Source organism: Mycteria americana, chromosome 4 (genome assembly GCF_035582795.1).
Source record: "Mycteria americana isolate JAX WOST 10 ecotype Jacksonville Zoo and Gardens chromosome 4, USCA_MyAme_1.0, whole genome shotgun sequence".
NCBI lineage: Eukaryota > Metazoa > Chordata > Aves > Ciconiiformes > Ciconiidae > Mycteria > Mycteria americana.
This window is the reverse complement of record NC_134368.1, coordinates 88,794,227-88,814,328: the sequence shown is the minus strand read 5'-3', so window position 1 is coordinate 88,814,328 and position 20,102 is coordinate 88,794,227. Positions and strand designations below refer to the sequence as shown.

The 20,102-nt window shown below is 39.5% G+C and overlaps 1 protein-coding gene across 9 annotated transcripts in view; it reads left to right on the top strand.

Annotated features, from left to right (window-relative positions):
* Nucleotides 1–20,102, top strand: part of ANK2 (ankyrin 2) — a 203,607-nt gene that overhangs the window by 37,245 nt on the left and 146,260 nt on the right. For all 9 annotated transcript variants that reach the window (XM_075501226.1, XM_075501225.1, XM_075501222.1 and 6 more), the window contains exons 2-4: nt 4,850–4,951; nt 18,034–18,132; nt 19,603–19,701. In XM_075501226.1, coding sequence (XP_075357341.1) covers nt 4,850–4,951; nt 18,034–18,132; nt 19,603–19,701 — 300 coding nt within the window. The remainder of the gene's footprint in view (nt 1–4,849; nt 4,952–18,033; nt 18,133–19,602; nt 19,702–20,102) is intronic.

The following is a 20,102-nucleotide window of genomic DNA, read 5'->3' as shown; positions in this document are numbered from 1 at the left end:
TGGTTTTCAGCAGCAAATTTGAATATGTGGAGAAATTCCTGTGAGTTTGGTCCAGCATATGATTTCAACACTACGCATCACGATTTATTTTTGCACATCTCTGTAAAATGCCTTTGAGAAACAGGCGCATGTGTGGTAAGTGATGTGGTATGCTATGAGACAGGAAAGGCAACCAGAGCGAGGACAGAGGAACCAGAAGGGAAGGCTTCCAACTATTTGAATAAAATACTGATTTCCATGTATGATTTAATTACTGAGATTCCCTGAGCTATATGTTTCAAATTCAGACAAAATTCTGGCATTGCAGTTAGCAAGAAAGAAGTTGAATCCACAGCCTCTCAGTCTTTTTTTTTTTTTTTTAAATCATATATTCACTTGATCATTTCTTAGATTTTGTTATGCAGTGTCTGACAACTAGGTACTTACGAAGAACACATTAGCATTCTGCTGTGAGTGTACTTAAGGTTATAGTGATTTTTTTTCACATTGTGGTTTTTGTTTGTTTATAGTGCTCTGAAAATTCTCATTGCTGGCTGAAATTATTTATCCTCCGTCAAAAGTTAAAGAAGAAAAGTTAAGTTAAAAGATAGGAGCTTTGCATAAGGTTCAATAACACCAAATATTCCTCACAAATCTATAGCATGTTTTAGAATTGCATTGCAACCAGAATTTTTTAAAAAAGTAGTTATCAAAGACTTGTAGAACTCCCTCACTGTATTGGAAGTTGTGGGTTTTTGTTTGGTGTTTTGTTTTGTTTTGTTTTTTTTTACAGTGACTGTTGTCCTTCTCTTTGATCAATATTTGGTATCTGTAGAACTGCAAGTAAATAGTCCAGATTCAATCACAATTGTAGTGAAAAGAAAAATTCTCTATGGAGCAGGCAAATGTTAATGTTAACTACTGTTAGCGGTGCATTTTTCATAGAACAGTTTGGATGTCTCCAAGTAGAACGTTAGAAAAAGCTTGTAAAGTCCACAGATTGTGAGTCTGTCCCATACTATAAAACATCAGCTAAGTATTCTTCAACCCTTCATACTTTATTCTAATAGTATGTTAATAACATATTGATTAGATTGCCCAGCCTTAGTGGCCACATGTAAACGAAGTGATCCTTAATTCTGCCCGACCTGAGCTGTGGGTGGCATGTGGGGATGCCAGCTGAGACTTTGCAAATTAACATGTCAGCGTTGCAGTTTCCCAGATTGCAAGCCTCTTGTGTTCTCGTGTTCATGTGGTTGCTGGTAGCTGCTTAAGGCATACTCTTCTCTTGTAAACCTTTCTTTTTCTTATTGGTAGAGTGCTTGCTCTTGAGCATGATCTGCATACATGTGTAAAACTTGTAAAAAAAAAAAAAAAAAATCCCAACCAAAATTCAGGGGTGTGTGCATAGGATGAGATGACGTGGTAAATATCAAATGTTGCAAAGGACCCTGGCTCCGTGTTTTTTTCTTCTTTCTTGTAAAGAGAGTATCTTCAAATGACAGTTTGTTGACAGGTTGTCTTCACCAGTCGACAAACTAGTGAAGACCAATATGCCAGCTTCTGTGCCACTGAAATGCGTCATGAATTCAACTAAAGATCTACATGTAAGGAAACAAAATATTTCATGAGATTACTGAATGAATTGGAAAAGCCCACAGATCAAAAATCATGGTTTCCTAGCATGGTAAGACTACAGAAAACTGCTGCTGTTGACTACTGAGACCGTTTTGTCAAAATGGGTTTGACTTCGTAACGTGCTAAAGTGAGTAAATTGCTGAGACAGTAGTACTGACAAAAATGCCTTTTAAAGACCTTTAAAAGAATGGGGAAAAGGACAAACTACTGATGACCTACCGAAAAATAAGAGTTGGCAAACCAGGAAGGAAAATACAGATCCAAGTACTCCTAACTCCGAGGACTTCTAAGCTTTAAAACGCAGTGCTGACTCTTTGGAGTATTTCATGGAAGCACTCTCACTGGTATTTGTATGTGAATTTGTATATGAAGCAGCTGAATTGCTGCTTCATGTCTTTTATTTGTGTGTTCGAGTTTGATATAAAGGAGAACTCATGGAAGGCTGAGAGAAACTGTTTTGAAATAGGAGAGGCCAGGCTATGAAGAGATGGGTACAATCATATTCTTCTAATATGAAATCAGTACACATTACAGTGCGAAAAGTCATAAAAAACCAAAGAGCACGTAGGCTAGGATTTTCAAAGGCACCTAAATGAAGCATCAAGATCTCATTTGTGTTTCACTGAGATTTTAGCAGTTTTGTTCCTCTTCTATTCACAGTCAAGCACGGTTATTTCAGAGCGAGAACGTACGCAGCAAGAGATGCTTCTGGAATAAAAATGCCTGTAAAGGGAGTTAATCATGAAGAGTTAATTCATAATAACTCTTCCTGTAGACAAGTTCATATTCTGCAGTGTGATCGGTATTCGGGTGTACGTAATGTGTCTTGAAGTGATGTGTATTGCAGTAATTTAATTTTGAGATAACAAAAGTATGAATCAAGGAAATGAGAATATATTTGGAAAGCGCTGCTTGCATCTTCTTAGCCGGAAACAAACGGAGTGTAGTCGTATGGTCTTAGCTACAGTCTGAGCTTCCAGCAATAACTGAGACTAACATTGTTAGCCTTTCCTGTTACTCCGCGTGAAAGAAAAACAGGCGAGGATTGATTCATCCCTGATAAAACAGAAGTTGTAGATATCCGTTTGTTGCGTCATTCTCGCCGAACTTTTTAAAAGTATAAAAACAGATGACCTCAGTTTTGGCATGGTAAATTATTGTAGCAGTAGTAAAGCATGATAAAAGAAAAAGGGAGAAAAAGAAGCTAAAATGTGTGTCCTATTGAGGGCAAAGATGTTTTTCCCATTAATTTCAAGAGTGTCTGGATTTGCCCCTCACGTGCTCAAATACTTGTTCTTGGTTAATGTTTTTACCGAGACAGCTGATTTTTTCGAGGACATTTAAACATTAAAATACAATTTTGTGTCTTTATGCGCACGTACGCATCGCAGGAGCTGGCGCAGCGCTAATAGCTGTCCTTCGATCTTAGAAGGGATCTCTTTCAAGTACCTGCCAGAATCTGCCCCTGTGTCAAGCCTCATCCAAATGCTTGCCCGACTGAAGCCTGGAGCTATAAAAGGGTTCTGTCAACGTGAATTCCTGCGCTACCTTCCCCTTCACCCTGCTGCGTGTTTAGAAAGACAGTCTGTTTTCTTAACAGAAAAAGACGTGGAAAATGTGCTGAAGTTTGCCGAAAGGAATTTAAAAGGAAATATTTTTGTCTTGGCATGTAGCGCAGTTGTAAGAAGAATCGTTTTGATGACATCCATCTGTTGCAGATTAAAATAGGTTGGAATCGGGGATTGTGAAGTGAGTTAGTACAGCGTGATAAGTAGGGTGACCGAAATAAATGCATGGAAATGGATTGGGTGACTGAAATAAATTGCTTTGTCGATCAGTATTAATAAGCTGAAAGCGGGAGGCTTTTAGGATATTCTCATGATGTGAAAGAATGGTTTTCACCTGGTGTTTCTGACAGGGGGGTGAAATGAGATGAGGAACATGCTCAGTCGGAGGTGTTCCAGCGGAACGCCAAGTACTAGTCCAATGGCGTGCGTGCCCTCCTGTACCCCTCTAATCACGTCCCCACAAAACAGGCTTTTACAGTTATTTGTCTGCTTTTTGAAACTCACTCCTACTCTATTTATTTATTTTAAGTATGAAAATTGTTACTGTCTCCGTGGGCGTTCCTAAAGGCCTATTCTGTTTAATCATTACTTCTGTTGCACGACTTTCTTTCTTCTCCTGGTATCCGTAGTTGCATTAGTAGCCAATTTACCTGCGCGTAGGTTCCCATGTGGGTGAACATCAAAGTACGTGCTGGTTTCAAATAGCCAATGTAATTTCGTGTCATAATTGTCGATAAAGGCAAGAGGGCTGATGCATTTCACGCTCCCTTGCTTAACAGAACATCCTACAACCTAACTGAAAAATGAAAAATGAAAACGTGCTTTTTTTTTTTTTTTTTTTTTAACCTATAAACGCTAATGGGGCTTTAAATGCGAATGTATGAATGCAGGCAGTTTAGGAGTGAGCATGTTTACAACATTATCCTGGATTTAGATACTCAGGCTTGAGTACTTCATCCGCTTTGCTCTATGGTTAGCTACACTTGCAGTGCTGCCTGGTTTGTGGGACTTCTTCCCCCCCCCCCCCTTTAACATGCCCCACTTCTGTGTCACAGGTGATAAAATATAGCCATAGGACTTTTTTGCTCTTGGATATTGTTTTTTCTCTGGTGTGTACCTCTGTGTTAAGCCAGTGTGTGCATGAATATGAACTGTAGTCATGTAACTTTTTATGCCAAGTACAAATCCAAAGCCAATGTATGTTTTCTTAAGTAGCATAGCCAATAACAGGATTGGTCAATTATTCTCCAGAGTTTTTAATATATATCTCTCTCCACAGTTTTATATATATAAAAAACTTTTTATATATATATAAAAACCACCCAGAAAACTATGGCTAGCAAGTTGATGCATATATTTTTTTCTTGTTGCTAATATCAGTTACTATGATTTCTTTTTTTTTTTTTCCTTTGGTTCTTGCAAAATTCTGAACTTCAGCAATTATTGCACTATTTTGCTCACTCTGACAGGTCTGCAGTTCGTTTGTGCCAGTATTGCCTTGTTTAAGTACGTGTATGCTAATTAATATAGATATAATGCAAAGTCAGTTTTCTTCACAGTTTTATTCTCCTGCAATATAAAATGTGGAAACCTTTCACCGGTGATGAAGTTGTGCTCTCTTTTAAGCAGGAGCTAACTTGAGATTTTTTTTCTTCTCTTTACAGTCTGACAGCAATGCAAGCTTCCTCCGAGCTGCCAGAGCTGGCAATCTGGACAAAGTAGTGGAATACCTGAAAAGTGGAATAGACATTAACACATGTAATCAGGTAAGATATTTGAAGGGCAGAAGCTTGCAAGAGCGAGTTGCGAGAAACCCCCCTCAAAACCTAGGCTTCTTCAGGCTAGATTACTTCATACAGATGTTTTGATTCACCTCAAGCTATGTTTTCAGTCTTGTTCTTCAGTGGTGTCTTTCTACAGGAAGCTGATAATGTCTATAAAATTGTGCTGCCTTTAGTAAAGTGTGGTGTAAGCCTTTTTGGGCTCCTCTTTCTTGCCAGTGTCCCCCAGGCATGGATATATGTTAGTGAAGTACCTATAATCAAAACTTAAGGTAGGCTTTGGTTGTCTAACACTAATGGACCTGCTGTCGTGAAGTTCCAGTTCTAATTGAAACAGTGGGCACTAAATATAGTTGTATTCTTCAAAATACTCAAGTTATGCAAAAAAAAAAAAAAAAAAAAAGTTCTAGTCGAGGAAGCTATTAAGTAGTATTCTTTGGATACGGGTAAATACTGTGATAAAATATGCCTGGGTATCAAGTGGAAGGTTTAGAAGGTTCTTGGTGATTCTGGTTGGTTTCTTTGTAGAAGGCTACAGTTTAGATGTCCTGAGGCGTCTGTTCAGCAAACCCCACCTCGCTCCCAGTCTGCTTGGTTTTGTGTTGCTGTGACAGAGCGAGATGGAACTCTCTGTCTGAAGAGGAGACTTGGAAAGCTGAGGCCCACCCGTCATCCGGTTTTCTTTCCCATACGGAGAGTCTCTCATTCTTTCATTTGGCTGGAGAAGTGAGGCCTTTCCCCAGAGAACTAGCAGTGCAAATGGGGGTTGAAGAGCAATAGGTATTACAACAAATTGGCAGATGAGCAGAGGATGGCAGTGAGATGATTGTGATTAATAAATTCCACAGCATGCCAGCTGTCAGGGGTTGGTTTTGGTTTTGTTCGGGTTTTTTTGTTTGGCTGGGGTTTTGTTAAAAGCTATTTTGAAGACCTCTTTTCTGGCATCTTCATAGGTGTTTAGTTTAAAAGAAAGTTCCAAATTTCTTGGTGCAAACATTTGTCTAAAGGACAGAGTGGACTGGCATCCTTGGCAGAGCCGAGGAAAAAGTTGAAAGCCATGTATAAAAAATGGTATCCTTAGCTTATGTGTGAAGACATTGCTTGGAAGTTTTCAGGTGAGGTGTGCTTGAATGAATAAGAAAAGTGAAGCTGATGGAGACGAACTATGTTTTTCAGGCAACAATTTGCAAAGATCAATGCAGTAGTGTGTGAGTGGATTTCGAAACTGAATTGCAAAACATTTTGCAGTCACCTAAAGAAGTTTCTTGTAAACATCATTTTTTTCATATTCAGTGTATTATGTTTAAGCCCTGTAGCATGGGGACATTTTTAGTCTGGGGTTTCTATCCCAGGACACACTCTCATTCATATGATAGTAATAGCAATAACTTTTTACTAGTCTTAAAGAAATTATCCTGGCCCTATTTGCAATATGTTGATACATGTTTCTCCAAAATAAAGAAATATAGTCTGGGTTTTCAGTTTTATGCTTAGTTTTCCGGGCTTATTATTGCTTGGCTTGCTCATTCAATTAATGTGAATGCTGGGGGAATGGGATGGCAATTGAATAATTCATACCAAAGGGAGCAGATGTTAGCGACATAAATAGGTAAATTCGCACATTATCTGTAGATTTTATTAATGGGGTTTTTTCCAGATCATTCAGTTAATACTTTAGTAAACAAATTTTAGAACTAAAATATTATTTGCTTGTACACAATACTCTGTTCAAATTGGGTTTTTCAATTTTTTTTCTATTTTGTGGTGAAAAGTATCATCTAAGTATCACTAAATAACCTAAAGACAGAAAAATGATGGAAAGTATGTGCTTTACTGAAGAAAAGAAAGATAATTCCATTGTGAATCTAATCTTCCCACTGTCATTCACATTCCTTTTACATTTTGATTTAATCAAAAATACTCCCTTTTTGGCAGAGTATGTTTCAGGTGTCAGACATTTGGAGCTGCTCTATCTTTCAGGAAATGTGTAGGGATAGAATATACTAGTACTGGATAGTGAAAAAAATTGAAGTAAAAAATAGTATTTTAGGTTTTGTATGGAGAAAACATCCATATTGTCTTACCTCTTCTGATCACTATAAGGTCAGAAATAATAAAGATTTTCCTTACTGTGTCTTGAGACACAGTTGCATCTCCTAATGTAAATTGTGTCCAGGAGCTGAGCTGCTAGTTGCTGTGGACATACCTATTATAAATAAATAAAAGATTTAGGAAATAAAGCTGTATTTATCTTTGGAATTAGTAAGGAAATTATATTATGACTCCATTAAGCTGTGACAGCTAATAAATTGCTCTCCAGGGCAGCTAGAAGGAAAAAGGCTGTTGAAACAGTATTTCTAATTTTTTTTGAACAACTAAGGTGAAAGGTACACATTCTCCAAGTCAGTCATCAGACTGAAAGCTTGAGTTGTTTCCTGCTCTGATATGAACGTGGGCTTTAGAAGCTATGGATTTCTTTGGTAGAAAAAGAAATGCTATGAAAGCCTGGGTTTTCTTTGGTAGCAAGAGCAGTAAATCCCACCTGAAATTGTAAGTCTTCCTTTTCCTGAAAGGATTTTAACAAAGTCGTTGGGCAGTATGCTCCGGAGCAGTACCCTGCCAGCGGTGCTGATGGCAAATTCCCCAGTCTCTGGAATTTGGGTTGCAGTTGCTGGACCTCTGAACCCTCAGTGAAGAAATGAAACTTTGGCTTTCTTCTTTGATATCTGGAAGCCACTTGCATGAAAATTATTAGTAAATTGCTTCAGAAACCTGTAAGGGGATTACTTTGAAGGGGCAGAAAGAGTTGTGAAGATTTTTTCAAATGCAATATTTATACATCTTCTTCCTTTGGCTTACTTGTGGTATACCCTAAACCTATTATTCTAAGAAAGAGCTTTGTACCATTTTAAGCGGTCCCTTTTGCATTTCTGGTGCATCTTTGACTTCAGTGGTTCAGTTCTAATGAAGACTTTCTTGGTCTGTTGGTTGTTTAATGCCCAAATCCTATCTTGGCCTTCATAAAGTTTTAGAAGGAATTTTTTGCAACTGTGTAGTTAGTGCACAACCTGATATATCTTCAGTGGGTTCTAAAACACTTCTTCATTTTGACGTTCAAAGGAAGCAGGAGGAGGTTTAGCACTCCGCAGTGCCAGTCCTCCTCCCTTAGGAGCAGTTGCTGGAACTGTAGAGGTAATTGTTTCACCAAGAGCAAGATCGAATCCAATTCAAAATGTGCACTCACATAGTAGAAAGAGCACTGGGCAGTCTGGGCATTATAGAAATATTATATACTACTTTATCATGCTGAAGGCAGTATGGTCAGCCAATTGATTTTTCCTTAGCCATCCCACACAAAGCACCTGATCCCCTGTGACCTGAGGTGCGGAAGTCTGAGGTTTCCCTTGCTATTTTTGTGAGATCTCAGCCGGTAAGTAAACATTCAGTGGGTGGTATTTTTAGCTGACTAGCTCACTTGTGTCCAAGCAGATTAAAGTCTTGTAGCTCACTTGCATTAGCAATGCAATTCTGATTACCCTCAGATGGTTAGAGAGTAGCCATGGTTTTTTACCTTGTTTCAGAAAACTGTAAACTTAAATATGTTTTTATCACTGGTCAATCTTATCAGTAACATAAATTGTTTCACATATTGTTATAAAAAGGTACTTAAATTTTCTGCTTAAAATACTACCTCCCCTTTCAGGAAAGTTATTACTGCTGTAAAAATATGCTGTTAAAGTTTCACCATTGATATGACTGTAATGTGGTAGAATGCTTTAGCCTGGCTCTTTTGTAAGTCTGTCATGTAAATCCAATTACTTCTCCTTTATAGCCTAGGGACCTACATTTGCAATGCTTATTTAAGTGACTAGTACCATCAAATTTAATAGGACTGTAACCGTGACTTAAAATAAATATGCAAGTAAGTGTCTGCATCAGTCCTGAAAAATATCTTGACCTTCTAGTGAAATCAATGGCATTTCTTTGAAAGGGGACTTGGAAGCTCAGGCTGGATGGTGTCCAACTTTCCCCTAACTCTTAGCCAGATTTAATCAAAATGACCACTAACTGGATAATGGCTATGAATTTTGAAAGTAAAATCTCTTAAAGGTTGTTTTTAAACAACATTAAAATCAGTAAATCATTCAACAGAAATGTCACATAAGCTCTGGTTTGTAACTCATGCATCATGAGATGGGCTAAACCTTCTGTGCACCATCTAAGTAGAAACTTCAGAGACTGTTCACCTTCACAGACTACAGCGTCAGGTCCAACTCACTGGCAGCAGAGTTTATTCTGTTTGACTCCAACAGTGGAAGAGCTGTAAAGGGGAAGAGTTCCTGGTAAAAAGATGCAGGTAATCAGGGAAAGTTTGGGAGCAGAGGAGAAGACTGTGACCATGCTGCCCCTGACATAGATTGACTGTGCTGTCCGTCTTGGGCAAGGGTTCTGTGAATAACAACTGTTAATGAAAGGTGTCGTTGGTGTGGCGTCCCTGGTTCTACTCCTGTATCCCTGCACGTAACAATTATGAGAAAAACTCCTGTGCTTTGGCTACGTTTGGGAACGTGAGTGTTAAATGACCCCGCTCCCCAGTTTCACGCCTGCGTCCTGGTTCCCTAATCATCCACGCTGTACGTGTATTACTTGGCTCTCGGGCTCCTTCTGGCGTAAAGCAGCTGGTTATCTCTTGAGATGAGACCTGGGAACACTTCAGGGGATGTTCAGTGCAGGGACCGCTCTCCTCACGCCGCAGGAAAAGCCTGCGCTGGGGGTGCCGCTGCTCCTCATAGTCCTCCAGTATATCCGAGCAAACCTTGATCCCATAAGCCTTGTCTCGGGCCGTGAGCCACATTGTGCACAACCTACTTGTGGCAAATTTGAAAAATCCCTCTTCTTTAATAGCCTGTGGTACAGAATTCGTGTTCTTTTCGGAACTTTCACCCAGAGAAAACGAACACGCACGCGCTGTGTCCTCGGGACGTGGTGCACCTATGTGGCCCAGGAGAAGACCACGGGCAGGTGGTGCGTGGTGTGGGGTGCCCAGGCTGCTGTAGGGAGACCTAGCGCAGGCAGCATGTAAGGGCTGGGGGCTAGGGCGCAGGCGCACAGAGAGACAGCCTGACAGGGGAATTTGGGGTGTGAGGGATAGATTTTCAAAGTTTCTTGGTATTCTCCAGATCTCCAAGTCCTTAATTCTGTGGAAAATTAGCTACGTGTTCAATTTTAAAACTACATTTAAGTCTTAATTAATTTAATTTAAGTATGCAGCTAAGTGCTAGTCTGAAGAAGGCTGTTTTCCTGAACTGGAGCTTTATATTATCCAAATGTTATCTCTACCACCAAGAAAGACTCCATAAAATTCCTTGCTCCTTTAGTGATACTTATATGCTGACATTCAGACTGGAAATATGTCAAAACTAATTAAAACCTCCACAATTGTGGCCATTATTTATTTTTGAAAAAAAAAGTAGATGGAAGAGTAAGAAATTAAATAATCTAAACTATTTTGAGACATTACCTTCCCTGCTGAAGAAAAGCTGGAGATGATTAAAGTAGGCATGTGTCAAATGGAAGTTAGGACACAAAAGTGAGAGCAGTTCTGTTGTCTGTGCCAAGGAATTTAATGATGAGCAGGATAAGAACTGGGGCTCTCCATGTGCTGCTTATTGAAAACATATGGAAAGAATCTTGTCTTACTGTCTAGAAGAAAGTTTCCATTTAAAGACTCTACTGTCAAGAAGAAACTTGCCGAATTATATGGGGCACAACCTGGCGAACTTCAAGTTTCCCAGTTAGGAGAGAGTAAATCTAGACTCAAGTTCTTATATTCAAATAGATCCAGCAAATCTTATGTCTTGATTATAAGCACCAATATTAACAAAAACCCCCAGGACAGAGCATAGTTAATATGATAATTACTTGGAAACATTACAAGGGGTTTTTTTCCAGCGTTCATATTCTCTTGCTTGCTATGAGAGGAATACGACTAGGGTTGCTGCAGATTTATCTTCTGTGGAAAGCGCTTCCCATCTGCAGCTGGCTGGCAAAGCTCTTGCACTGTATAGGTGAAATCAGAGCCAGATGAATGCAAACATCAGAATAGAAGCTGCATAATTTCTTAGTGGCTTGAGATAGATAAAGCGTTCCTGGATGATAGATGGCAACACCACCAACTTTCAGGATCTATGGGTTTGCACTGTGGTTAAGATCAAAGCTGGACTTAGACCTGCACTTATTAGGGTGCAAAAAGTGGTTGAGTAGTGTGCAAAACTGAAAACTCTCATATTAACGCGATTTAATTAAGTAGTTTTACCTGACATCTGGGTTGAGTTAACTCAGGAATTTTCTAGACTCTGTGAAGTGTTTTGAGCTCTTGACAAACAGTAGGAACCAAAAAATGCTAAAATAACCCCTTCAGATCTATGAATGAAATTAATCTCTAATTGGGATTGTCTCAGCCCTGTTAGCCAGGAAAAACTTCCCTCTGTGCACTGGCTAATCTGTTTCCCTGAAGACACTGATCACTCTATGGGAGTTCCCAAGTACAAAGAATGAACCGAGAAGGGCATCCTACATCGCCAGGACTAGTGAGCCCCGTTTCTTAGCCTTCACCATCCGTTGAGCACGAACAGGCGCTTCAGCTTCTTGCAAACTCCGATTCTGGTGCCATATAAAATTGCTCACAAAGCTTTTTCATAGCTAAGACCCTCAGCTTCTATTGATAAAGCATCCCTGGTGTATTGTAAATGTTATTAGGAGTGGGAGCAGACGACTCTTCTAGAGGCTAGGGAATAGTGAATAAGCCATGGCAGCTGCTACTGCAGCCTTGGAGTTACTCCTCCTCCTCCAAGGGGTTTGCATGGTGTCTGCGTGGTTGTGGTCCAGCTGTCTACGGGGAAAAGCTAACACACTCTCTGCAAAACGCAGGGGGGTATTTTATTTTTAAGAGCGAGATAGGTGAATGCTCTTTCAAAAATGAAGCCTTGTATATACAGGATTTTTTTTTTCTCAGTATAATGCTGTTTTTAGACTGGATCCTGTCTCAGAAAACAGTACATAATGTTGAGAGTAAGCTTTTCTGAACAGAGATAACACAAGAAGATGCTTTCTTCAGTTTTAGTGTGTTTCTCAGATCCTAAGTTTTCAGAGAGATCTGTCTTTGTAGATTATCAAAGTATTTCCCCAGTTTAACTGTTTCCAAAAGCTGATGGAACTTAATGTTTCTGGATATACAGAATACAGGGATTAGTTACAGTTATTAATATAGTTATATAGTTAATAATTAGTTATTACTTAATTATGCTTTGTGAATGCTACCTTCATATCAAGTTAAATTACTGTGGAGTTGCTTACTTTAATCTGAATTCAAGCACCGTCATCTATTCTGAAAATCAGAAATTATTTCTATTTAGTTCTGGAGAGAGTTAGAAATGTCAGGGGACAAAATTTTCCTCTGTTTTTTTTAAAACCAGTCCCTTTAAAAAAATCTAATTACTGGTATTTTATAGGATGAAAAACTGATAGCCATTGGAAATCTCTGATTCCTTTAAAGCTAGTTTCCTTATGTTAAAAATGTAGTTATGTTAGGACATGCTTGCTATTTCTAGTTAATGTAGCAAGAGATAAACGACTTGCTTCCGAATCAACGTTCAAAATGTGGACTAGCAAAATGAACTTTAATTTTACAGTATGCATTTGTGCAGCCCGTAGTTCTAGCAGAAGTTAGACCCCAAAATCTGACAAGTCTAAGGGTTCATCAGCTGTCTGCTGCATTTTGAAACAGAATTGGTAATCCAAAAGGCAACATAAAGTAACGTTTCCCCATCTTGTCTTTGGAGGCTTGTTGGTTTTCATGGTGCTAGAGTTACTTTCTTGGAAGGAAAAATTTGATGGATTTTGGCATTGGTTTTGAAGAAATCTTCTGTATTCACAAGGAATCTCTGTGAAGTCTGATACCTTGAACAGAACAGCATTGAAATATTAAGTAGTTTTGGGGGCCTGTAAGGCTCTTTAAAACTTAGTTCTGTTTGGCTTTTGCTCTCGTTTGGTTGGCTGCTTTATAATTTGATTGGTGTCTTTATTGCTTCGGTTACAGTGAGACAGAGCACCAGCTATTAATTACTCCCTCATTTAGTCCAAATGGAAAGCAGCTAACGCTCCCAGCAGTGCTAACTATAGACTGAAGTAGCACTGTAGTCATAACGAGGGCGACAGTATCACACGTTCGTGTCACTCAGTAGGTTAATTCATTTTCGTGAATTCGTAGGCTATAAAGCAACATAAAAGGAGAATTTTCATAATCTGAAACTATTTTTCTTTTTTCAACTCTCCACTTTATTTCTTTGTGATATTTTTGGGAAAAACTTCAAGAAACCTTCGGACTTGAGAAGGCCATGCCCAGCTCTCTAATGTGCCCTCTCCCAAATCCTTCTTGAAAAGAGGTTGACCACACGCGCTTTTTACTTCCCCAAGAGATTTATTCAGAGGAGAGAAATTGTGGCAACCTTAGACTGACATCTGTTAAAGGGACAGGGAAAAGTATTTGACTTCAACAAAGACTATGATCCTGCTTTTTAGTCTCAGCCTCTACTGGTGGGTGCAGATGCCTCCTTAACTCTGGCAAAACACGTGAAGGAGTTAGCATGACTGTGCAGAGTTAATCACAATGGTTTTTTAATTTTCACTGTGTTTGTAACTGTGTTTGTAACAAAATGCTTTGCTATTGGCCTGTTAGTATATATATAAGCCGTGAACATAGCATCAGTGGAAGGAAAATGGTCAAAGTGCATTGTTTCATGCTTCAAGAGAATGGTCGAAACATTAAAAAAGTAGATTTTTGTGTTGTTTTATTTTTGTTGACTTTCATGATGTTTTCCTGTAAGTTGCTTAAATGCCATTCTAACCTTGTGTGGCAAAGGCAAGAGTAATTGGAAACTCCAATGTTGGCAAATCTTCCTGGAAAGTGTTGCATCCCAGCTTCCATCAGAGTGGGTGGGAGTTACAAGGGGTCAGACTCTTAGCATAAAGGAAAGATGAGGCTTAATTTTGTTAATATACATTCTTGCTTCCTAGTGTTCTTAAAGATTAAGTACTTAATGAGTACTTTCAAATGGAAGTGAACTCCAGGGAAGTAGGAATCATTATATTTAACAAAGGTTGTTTTCTTTAGTGCCAAGACCATTATATACTGGTAACACAAGCAAATGTTCAATTGTATAAAGAATTTTTCCCCACTTCCTTCAAACACTTTCCTTCCCCCTATACATCTATACATTTTTATGTTCCTTATACTTCCTGCTAAGTCTCAGCAGCAGGTGAGTAAAGCTTTCTAGGACCACCAGGTTATCCATACCTGTCACAGCTTTCTAGGACCACCAGGTTATCGTCCATACCTGTCACAGCTGAGCTTAGAGGGGAGGGTGCAAAAGCTCACACTGTGCCCATATCGCAGCTTTGGTATGCGGTTTGTCAGTGAAGCCGCAATAATGCGAGACAACTGCTGGGGCTGTATTTTGTCTTTTTAATAAGTCAGTACCGCTACAGAAGGAGCGATCCTGGCCTTGCCCTGGCTTGGTGGTCATGCTTCCGTGCCGTGTGCTCTCCTGTGCTGGCAGAAGCATGCGTGCAGCCTCACACCGAACGACTGAGGGTCCTGATCTGCAGAAAGGTGGCTGGGGATAGAAATGAGCAGAAGAGAGGACAGGAGAAGCGGAAGCACTTCTGGGTAGCAGCGCTGACTTCGCTGATTTAAAATGTTCTTTGAACTATAGGTTGATCTGATGCTCTGCCAAGACGTTGCCTTTCTGTGGGGTCGGTTTGCTTCGGCGTAACAGGGTTAGGCAGGAATAGTATAAGCTGTTACTGCTGGTGGACGTAACATCGACCTGGGTGATGTCCCAGAAGGAGTAAATGGCCCAGCAGGATTGACGCTGAACCGGGCAGCGGCTGAAGAACCTCCGTTCCCTGAGGATCACTCCATGAGGCAACTGAATACAAAGGCAGAAGTAGCATGGACTTCCTTGGGTGATTTTCAGACAATAGCAGTAAGACTTAGTGCCTGTCTTACAGGAAGGAAGTCACTTACTTTCTGTTGGCTTAGAAAAGGTTGGTGATTTCTATGATGTACAAGAAATCTGTGGGCTTTTCTAGTGTGGTGAAAATATGCAGGGTGACACTACAATAAGTGCTGTGAGCAGTAGTGGTATGCGTGCACATTTGTAGCACTCTACGGGATACAAAATGTTGACGCCTCTAGCTCAGTGGTAGAAGAGAAAAAGAACTAAGGGAATCAGGCTCTGCAGGGAAACACTTGAAGCCAAGCTTCGAAAGGTTAGTATTATGTTCTTTTACGAGAGTTAGAATTACAAATGAGCCTCTAAAAGAAAGGTAGTTATGGTATACGTATGCTTTGTGGGGAGGAGCAGTCCTATGCTGTACAGTTTTGCTTAGCAGACAACTAATTTCATCTCCCCCCCTCCCCAACTTTTTGGTAGGCATGGGAGAGAAGAAGGGAAGTGTCAGAAACCTTTGTTGTTCTAAAATACAAGAATCCAGTTGACAGGAACGGAGGAGTTGCATTGATTAAATCTGAGCTTCCGTCATCATAAATAGCAGGGATCAGCCATGTGGGTTGGGAAATAATCACAGCATTGGTTCTGATTGTGGAGGAACAAAGCTTGCTTTAACGCTTCAGTCGCGCTGGCCCTCAACATTTAAAGCGCAGTGCTTGCTTCTGCTACTGCTTGCCCCGGCTTACTCTATTTAAGGAATTACGGAATGTGAATGTGTACAGTAGGACTTGTATTTAGGCTATAGTTTCTTTCTGTAACCTTTTTACTGGACCTCATGCATTCATTTTGCTTATGTTTTAATGAATAAAAGAAGTCCTATGTTACAAAGAAACTCACATAATCTATGCAACAATATTAGCTTTCAGCTGCTTAATATGAGTCTTAGAGGTACGAATACAGGTATTTTAGGAGATTGCTACTGATTTAAGCACCGGGACAAGCCTTGCTTTCTCCATACTTTGGCACATGGTAGACTAAAAAAGAAGCTTGCCCTCAACTTTTTGCATTCAGAGGCATGTGTGTGCGCATAATTTGTGTGGGCCATGCAATATTGCGCTTTCTGTGCTGTTTGTGGATTTCAGTCTGCTTGCAAAGCGTGAAAAAGGTTAGTAACGTGTCATCAGCTTTGTACAACTGTAAGGAGTCAAAGTTACCGTTCATACTCTCATAGAAAGTGTTGATGACTGAGTCTGGGAGATTAGATATGAGAACAGGTCTTTGTTCTCAAACAATGAGAAGAACACTGTGTGTTTCCCCGCAAAATACTATTTCAAAGCTTTCCACCACTGTAGGTAGTAATTATGGTTATTTAATACTCAGCTGAGATTAAAAACCAAGGAAGATTAGAGCTTTCTGAAATGTTTTCAGCTCCCTGACATGTACAGTGTTCCTCATCTTGCTGATTATGGTCAACCTCACCACATAATTTTGGCTACGAATTTATCCTTGATCCAGGGCATGGCAGTGCTGCCACCCCTGGGCTCTGCAGCTCAGTGGTAAGAGCGTTCCTCTGGAATAAGGAAGATCTGGTTGCTGCTGCTTTACCCGCGTAATGAGGCTTGAAACCACATTTCTCATTAACATTTCCTAACTACCAGGCTGCGTAAGGGTATTCTTCTTCTTTTGGCAGCTTGTGAATGTAGCCTTCCGTCAGTTCCTTTGCTTTTCTTGTAGTTGCACTTCTGAACTTGACCACAAAATCTGCCTGTGCTGCTTACATGAATGTGGAATTAAATGGTGTTACTTCAGAAATGCATTTGGATTGCTGTGTCTGCAGCCATTGGACCCACTCCCATTAAATGCCTCCTGTGAAGTGCTAAGTGCTTTACAATCCTACTGGGAATTACAAGCTTGAACTGCCTCTGTGGATGGACAAATAAAAGACCAGAAAGCTGCTTGTTTATTTTGCAATTTAAATGACTATGAACTGCTTAGAGACAAGTAAAGTGATAAAAATTACACAGTGCTAAACTTGCTGCAAGTTACTCAAATACCTGAGGATCGCTTATGATGCTTGCAATATGGAAAACAGGAGAATGCTTGAGGGCAATCAGTATCTGTGGCTGTCACCTGCCTGATGTACCATGAAAATACTGTAGGATTGTGAAAAATAGGTTGGCAATTCAGTTACAATAGACTGTCATTTTATATTTTTCCCTTAGGTGGAATAGGGATACTAGGAAGAGGAAGATGCAGTTTCCTTGGCTGGAATTTAGGAGAGATAAAGTATCCTATTCCTATTTAATGTGAAAAGGACTTAGATGCTAATTTTCTTAGGTTGCTTTTTTTTTGAAAATTGTAGCTCTTATTTCATTAATTTTCTTCCCCTGTTTGAATGAGGTTACAAAACCTCAAAGTTTAGTGGAGACTTGCTCATCAGAAACCAGCAGAGCTACTAAGTCAAGGATCAATATAATTTGCAAGCCACATGTAATCGACTACCATTTGGGTCTGCTTGTGCTTTTGGTTTTGTGTTAGATACCAGTTATCCCAGAGGAGAGGAGGAGAGTCCAGGGTTCAGGACAGCTACATCAGCCTGGAATAATCCTGATTGAATAGATATATCCTGTGTAAATTTGGCTAAGTCCTGCGATTTCTCTGTGTTGATAATATCTCAGTGGGGCTAGATAAGGTTACAGTAAAGAGAAGGCAGATATGCACTCAAGTTTTGAAATAATGGGCTCCATGGAGATAGCCAAGGTAGTAGTCTGGGGAAATGTGAAACTATCAGAAAGGAAGGAACCTCTTATGGATACTTGCAAAATACGGTTTGTTTTGATGTCTTTGTTGCTATGAGAAAAAAGTTATCGGAGAAGTTTGTCACACAGTGCCTTGGCTTAACTAGCCAAGTCCAAAATATCTGACTTATGTAGACAGTCAGCTAAGAGATGTAATAGTATTCCAGCTACTAATCTTCTTCTTATACCAGGGTAAGGTAGGAATGTGTATCTTCAGAGCTGATATTTGTAATTGATATGGCCCTTGTGCTTACAGAATGGACTCAATGCTCTGCACCTGGCGGCTAAAGAAGGCCATGTGGGACTGGTACAAGAATTATTGGAAAGAGGGTCGGCTGTGGATTCTGCCACTAAGGTAATTCATGCACGTCTGTAAGTTTATTCACAAAAAGAAGTCGTCAAATACATGGGAGAAATTTAGGAAAAAAAATATTAAAGTACAAAATAAGGTAATATAAATACCTCACTGGTATTTAAAATGTTATTTCTATTATGGCCTGCGAGTCTGTGTTCTTTGCTGAAGCTCATTGGTAGTAAATGAAGAGGGAAAGGTTATTATTTGTACAATCTGTTTACAGGGGAAGCATTAAAAGGTTTTAGCAATGCCAGATTTTTCATTATTTCCAATGACTGGTCCCCATTATAGAGAGAGTGAATATAGCTCAAAACAGTAGATTTTTTTCAAATCTGTGAAAATTGGTAACTGACTGTATCATATCCAGAGCCTTTTCACTCAAGGGCACAATGGAAAAAACACCTGGGTGATAATTGCCACAGGCAGGCGTACGTCAAAAATATTCAATCAGTATGTTATTTGTCTATGGGTGGTAAATTCCTTGTGATGGGCCAGATTTGTTGGCTTGAACCATGTAGTGTTTGACTCCTAGTGTCTAGGTTGGCTGGCTGTGCTCAGCCTTTGCATTCAGTTACCACCACCGTGTCCCTGCGGCTCTCTTATTTTTTATGATTTCTGATGCGCAGGATCTCCATCAAGGTTAACGCTTGGTCCTCAGCTCGGAGCGTTCTTGCTGAACTTGTGATTTCCATCAGTGACGGAAAAACAGAAGTTCCCTCCTTCAAAAATATCTTTAAGTCACCCCTCAGTGAAGCTGTTGGTAGAACCACCAGCTTCTCGATAGGACTTTGGGGTTTTGTTCTGGCTTTATGAACCTTGTTTGTTTATTCAAGCCATTTAAATATTGCTCTCAGGATGAGAGAATGGCCTGGAAAAAATACAAGGCTCGTACAAAAGCAGTGGTCTGCTGCACTGCTGCTGTTTGTGAGAGATTATTTTTATTGTGCAGTGTGTCTCTTAACTTAAAGTTAACACCTTTTGAAAAGATGCATTTTAATTTTATGCCAATTAGAGAAAAGAAAAAAGGTTTATCTTCTGTGTTTAAAAGGTTGGTTTCTGTTACTTAACAGTCAGATCTTCCTTTTGGGTCTTGTACTGGGAAATCGCACTTTACATGTGATTCACAGCTTGAATTTTAGGACTCCTAGATTTCAGCTACCTTCTAAAGGGCATGATCTCTGGACCTGAATGGAAAAAACCTGCTAGCCTGTACTAAACTTTACCTAGAAGTTTGTCCCGTGCCCCAATCACACTTCATAATTTCACTCAAAAGTTATGTTAGGATGTTACACAACCACTCAAGAAATCTTCATGGCTGCAACTACCAGTTCTATCCCCTGTGATGTTTATGGAATATCATGGAACTGTAAGGTAAAATGGTACTCAAAAAATGAATGTTATAAAGAACTGCTGGCTGAAATTATTCCTAAAGAAGGTTAATGTCTTTCCTGTTTTCCCTCCCTGTAACAGAAAGGGAATACAGCCCTGCACATCGCATCCTTAGCAGGACAAGCTGAAGTCGTCAAAGTTCTGGTTAAGGAAGGAGCCAATATTAATGCACAATCTCAGGTATGATGCTATTTTCCCTTCTCCCTTCTGAAAGCTAGTTGGTGAAATTTTATAAGATAGATCTGAGATGTTAGGCAGTGATTCTAAAACATCTAAGCCTGACAAATCAATCAAATTGAGCCTTACATAGCATTCAATGGTAAGTAAAAGAAAAGTAAATAACAAATTGAAGTCATTATATACTCATTGTGTGATACAGGAACTCGCATTGTTGTTGATTGAAATCTTTTAGGAATTCCTAGTGTGCTTTAATAAATTGTTTCAGAAATTTTTCAAAGCGTAGAAATATTATGTCATATGTTGGAGTTGCATTTGGTGAGCAGTAACGAGGCAGATAATTTCTCAAAGACTTTATTTATAGAATTGCTTTTCATGGTTATTTGTTGGCTAAAACTTTGCAG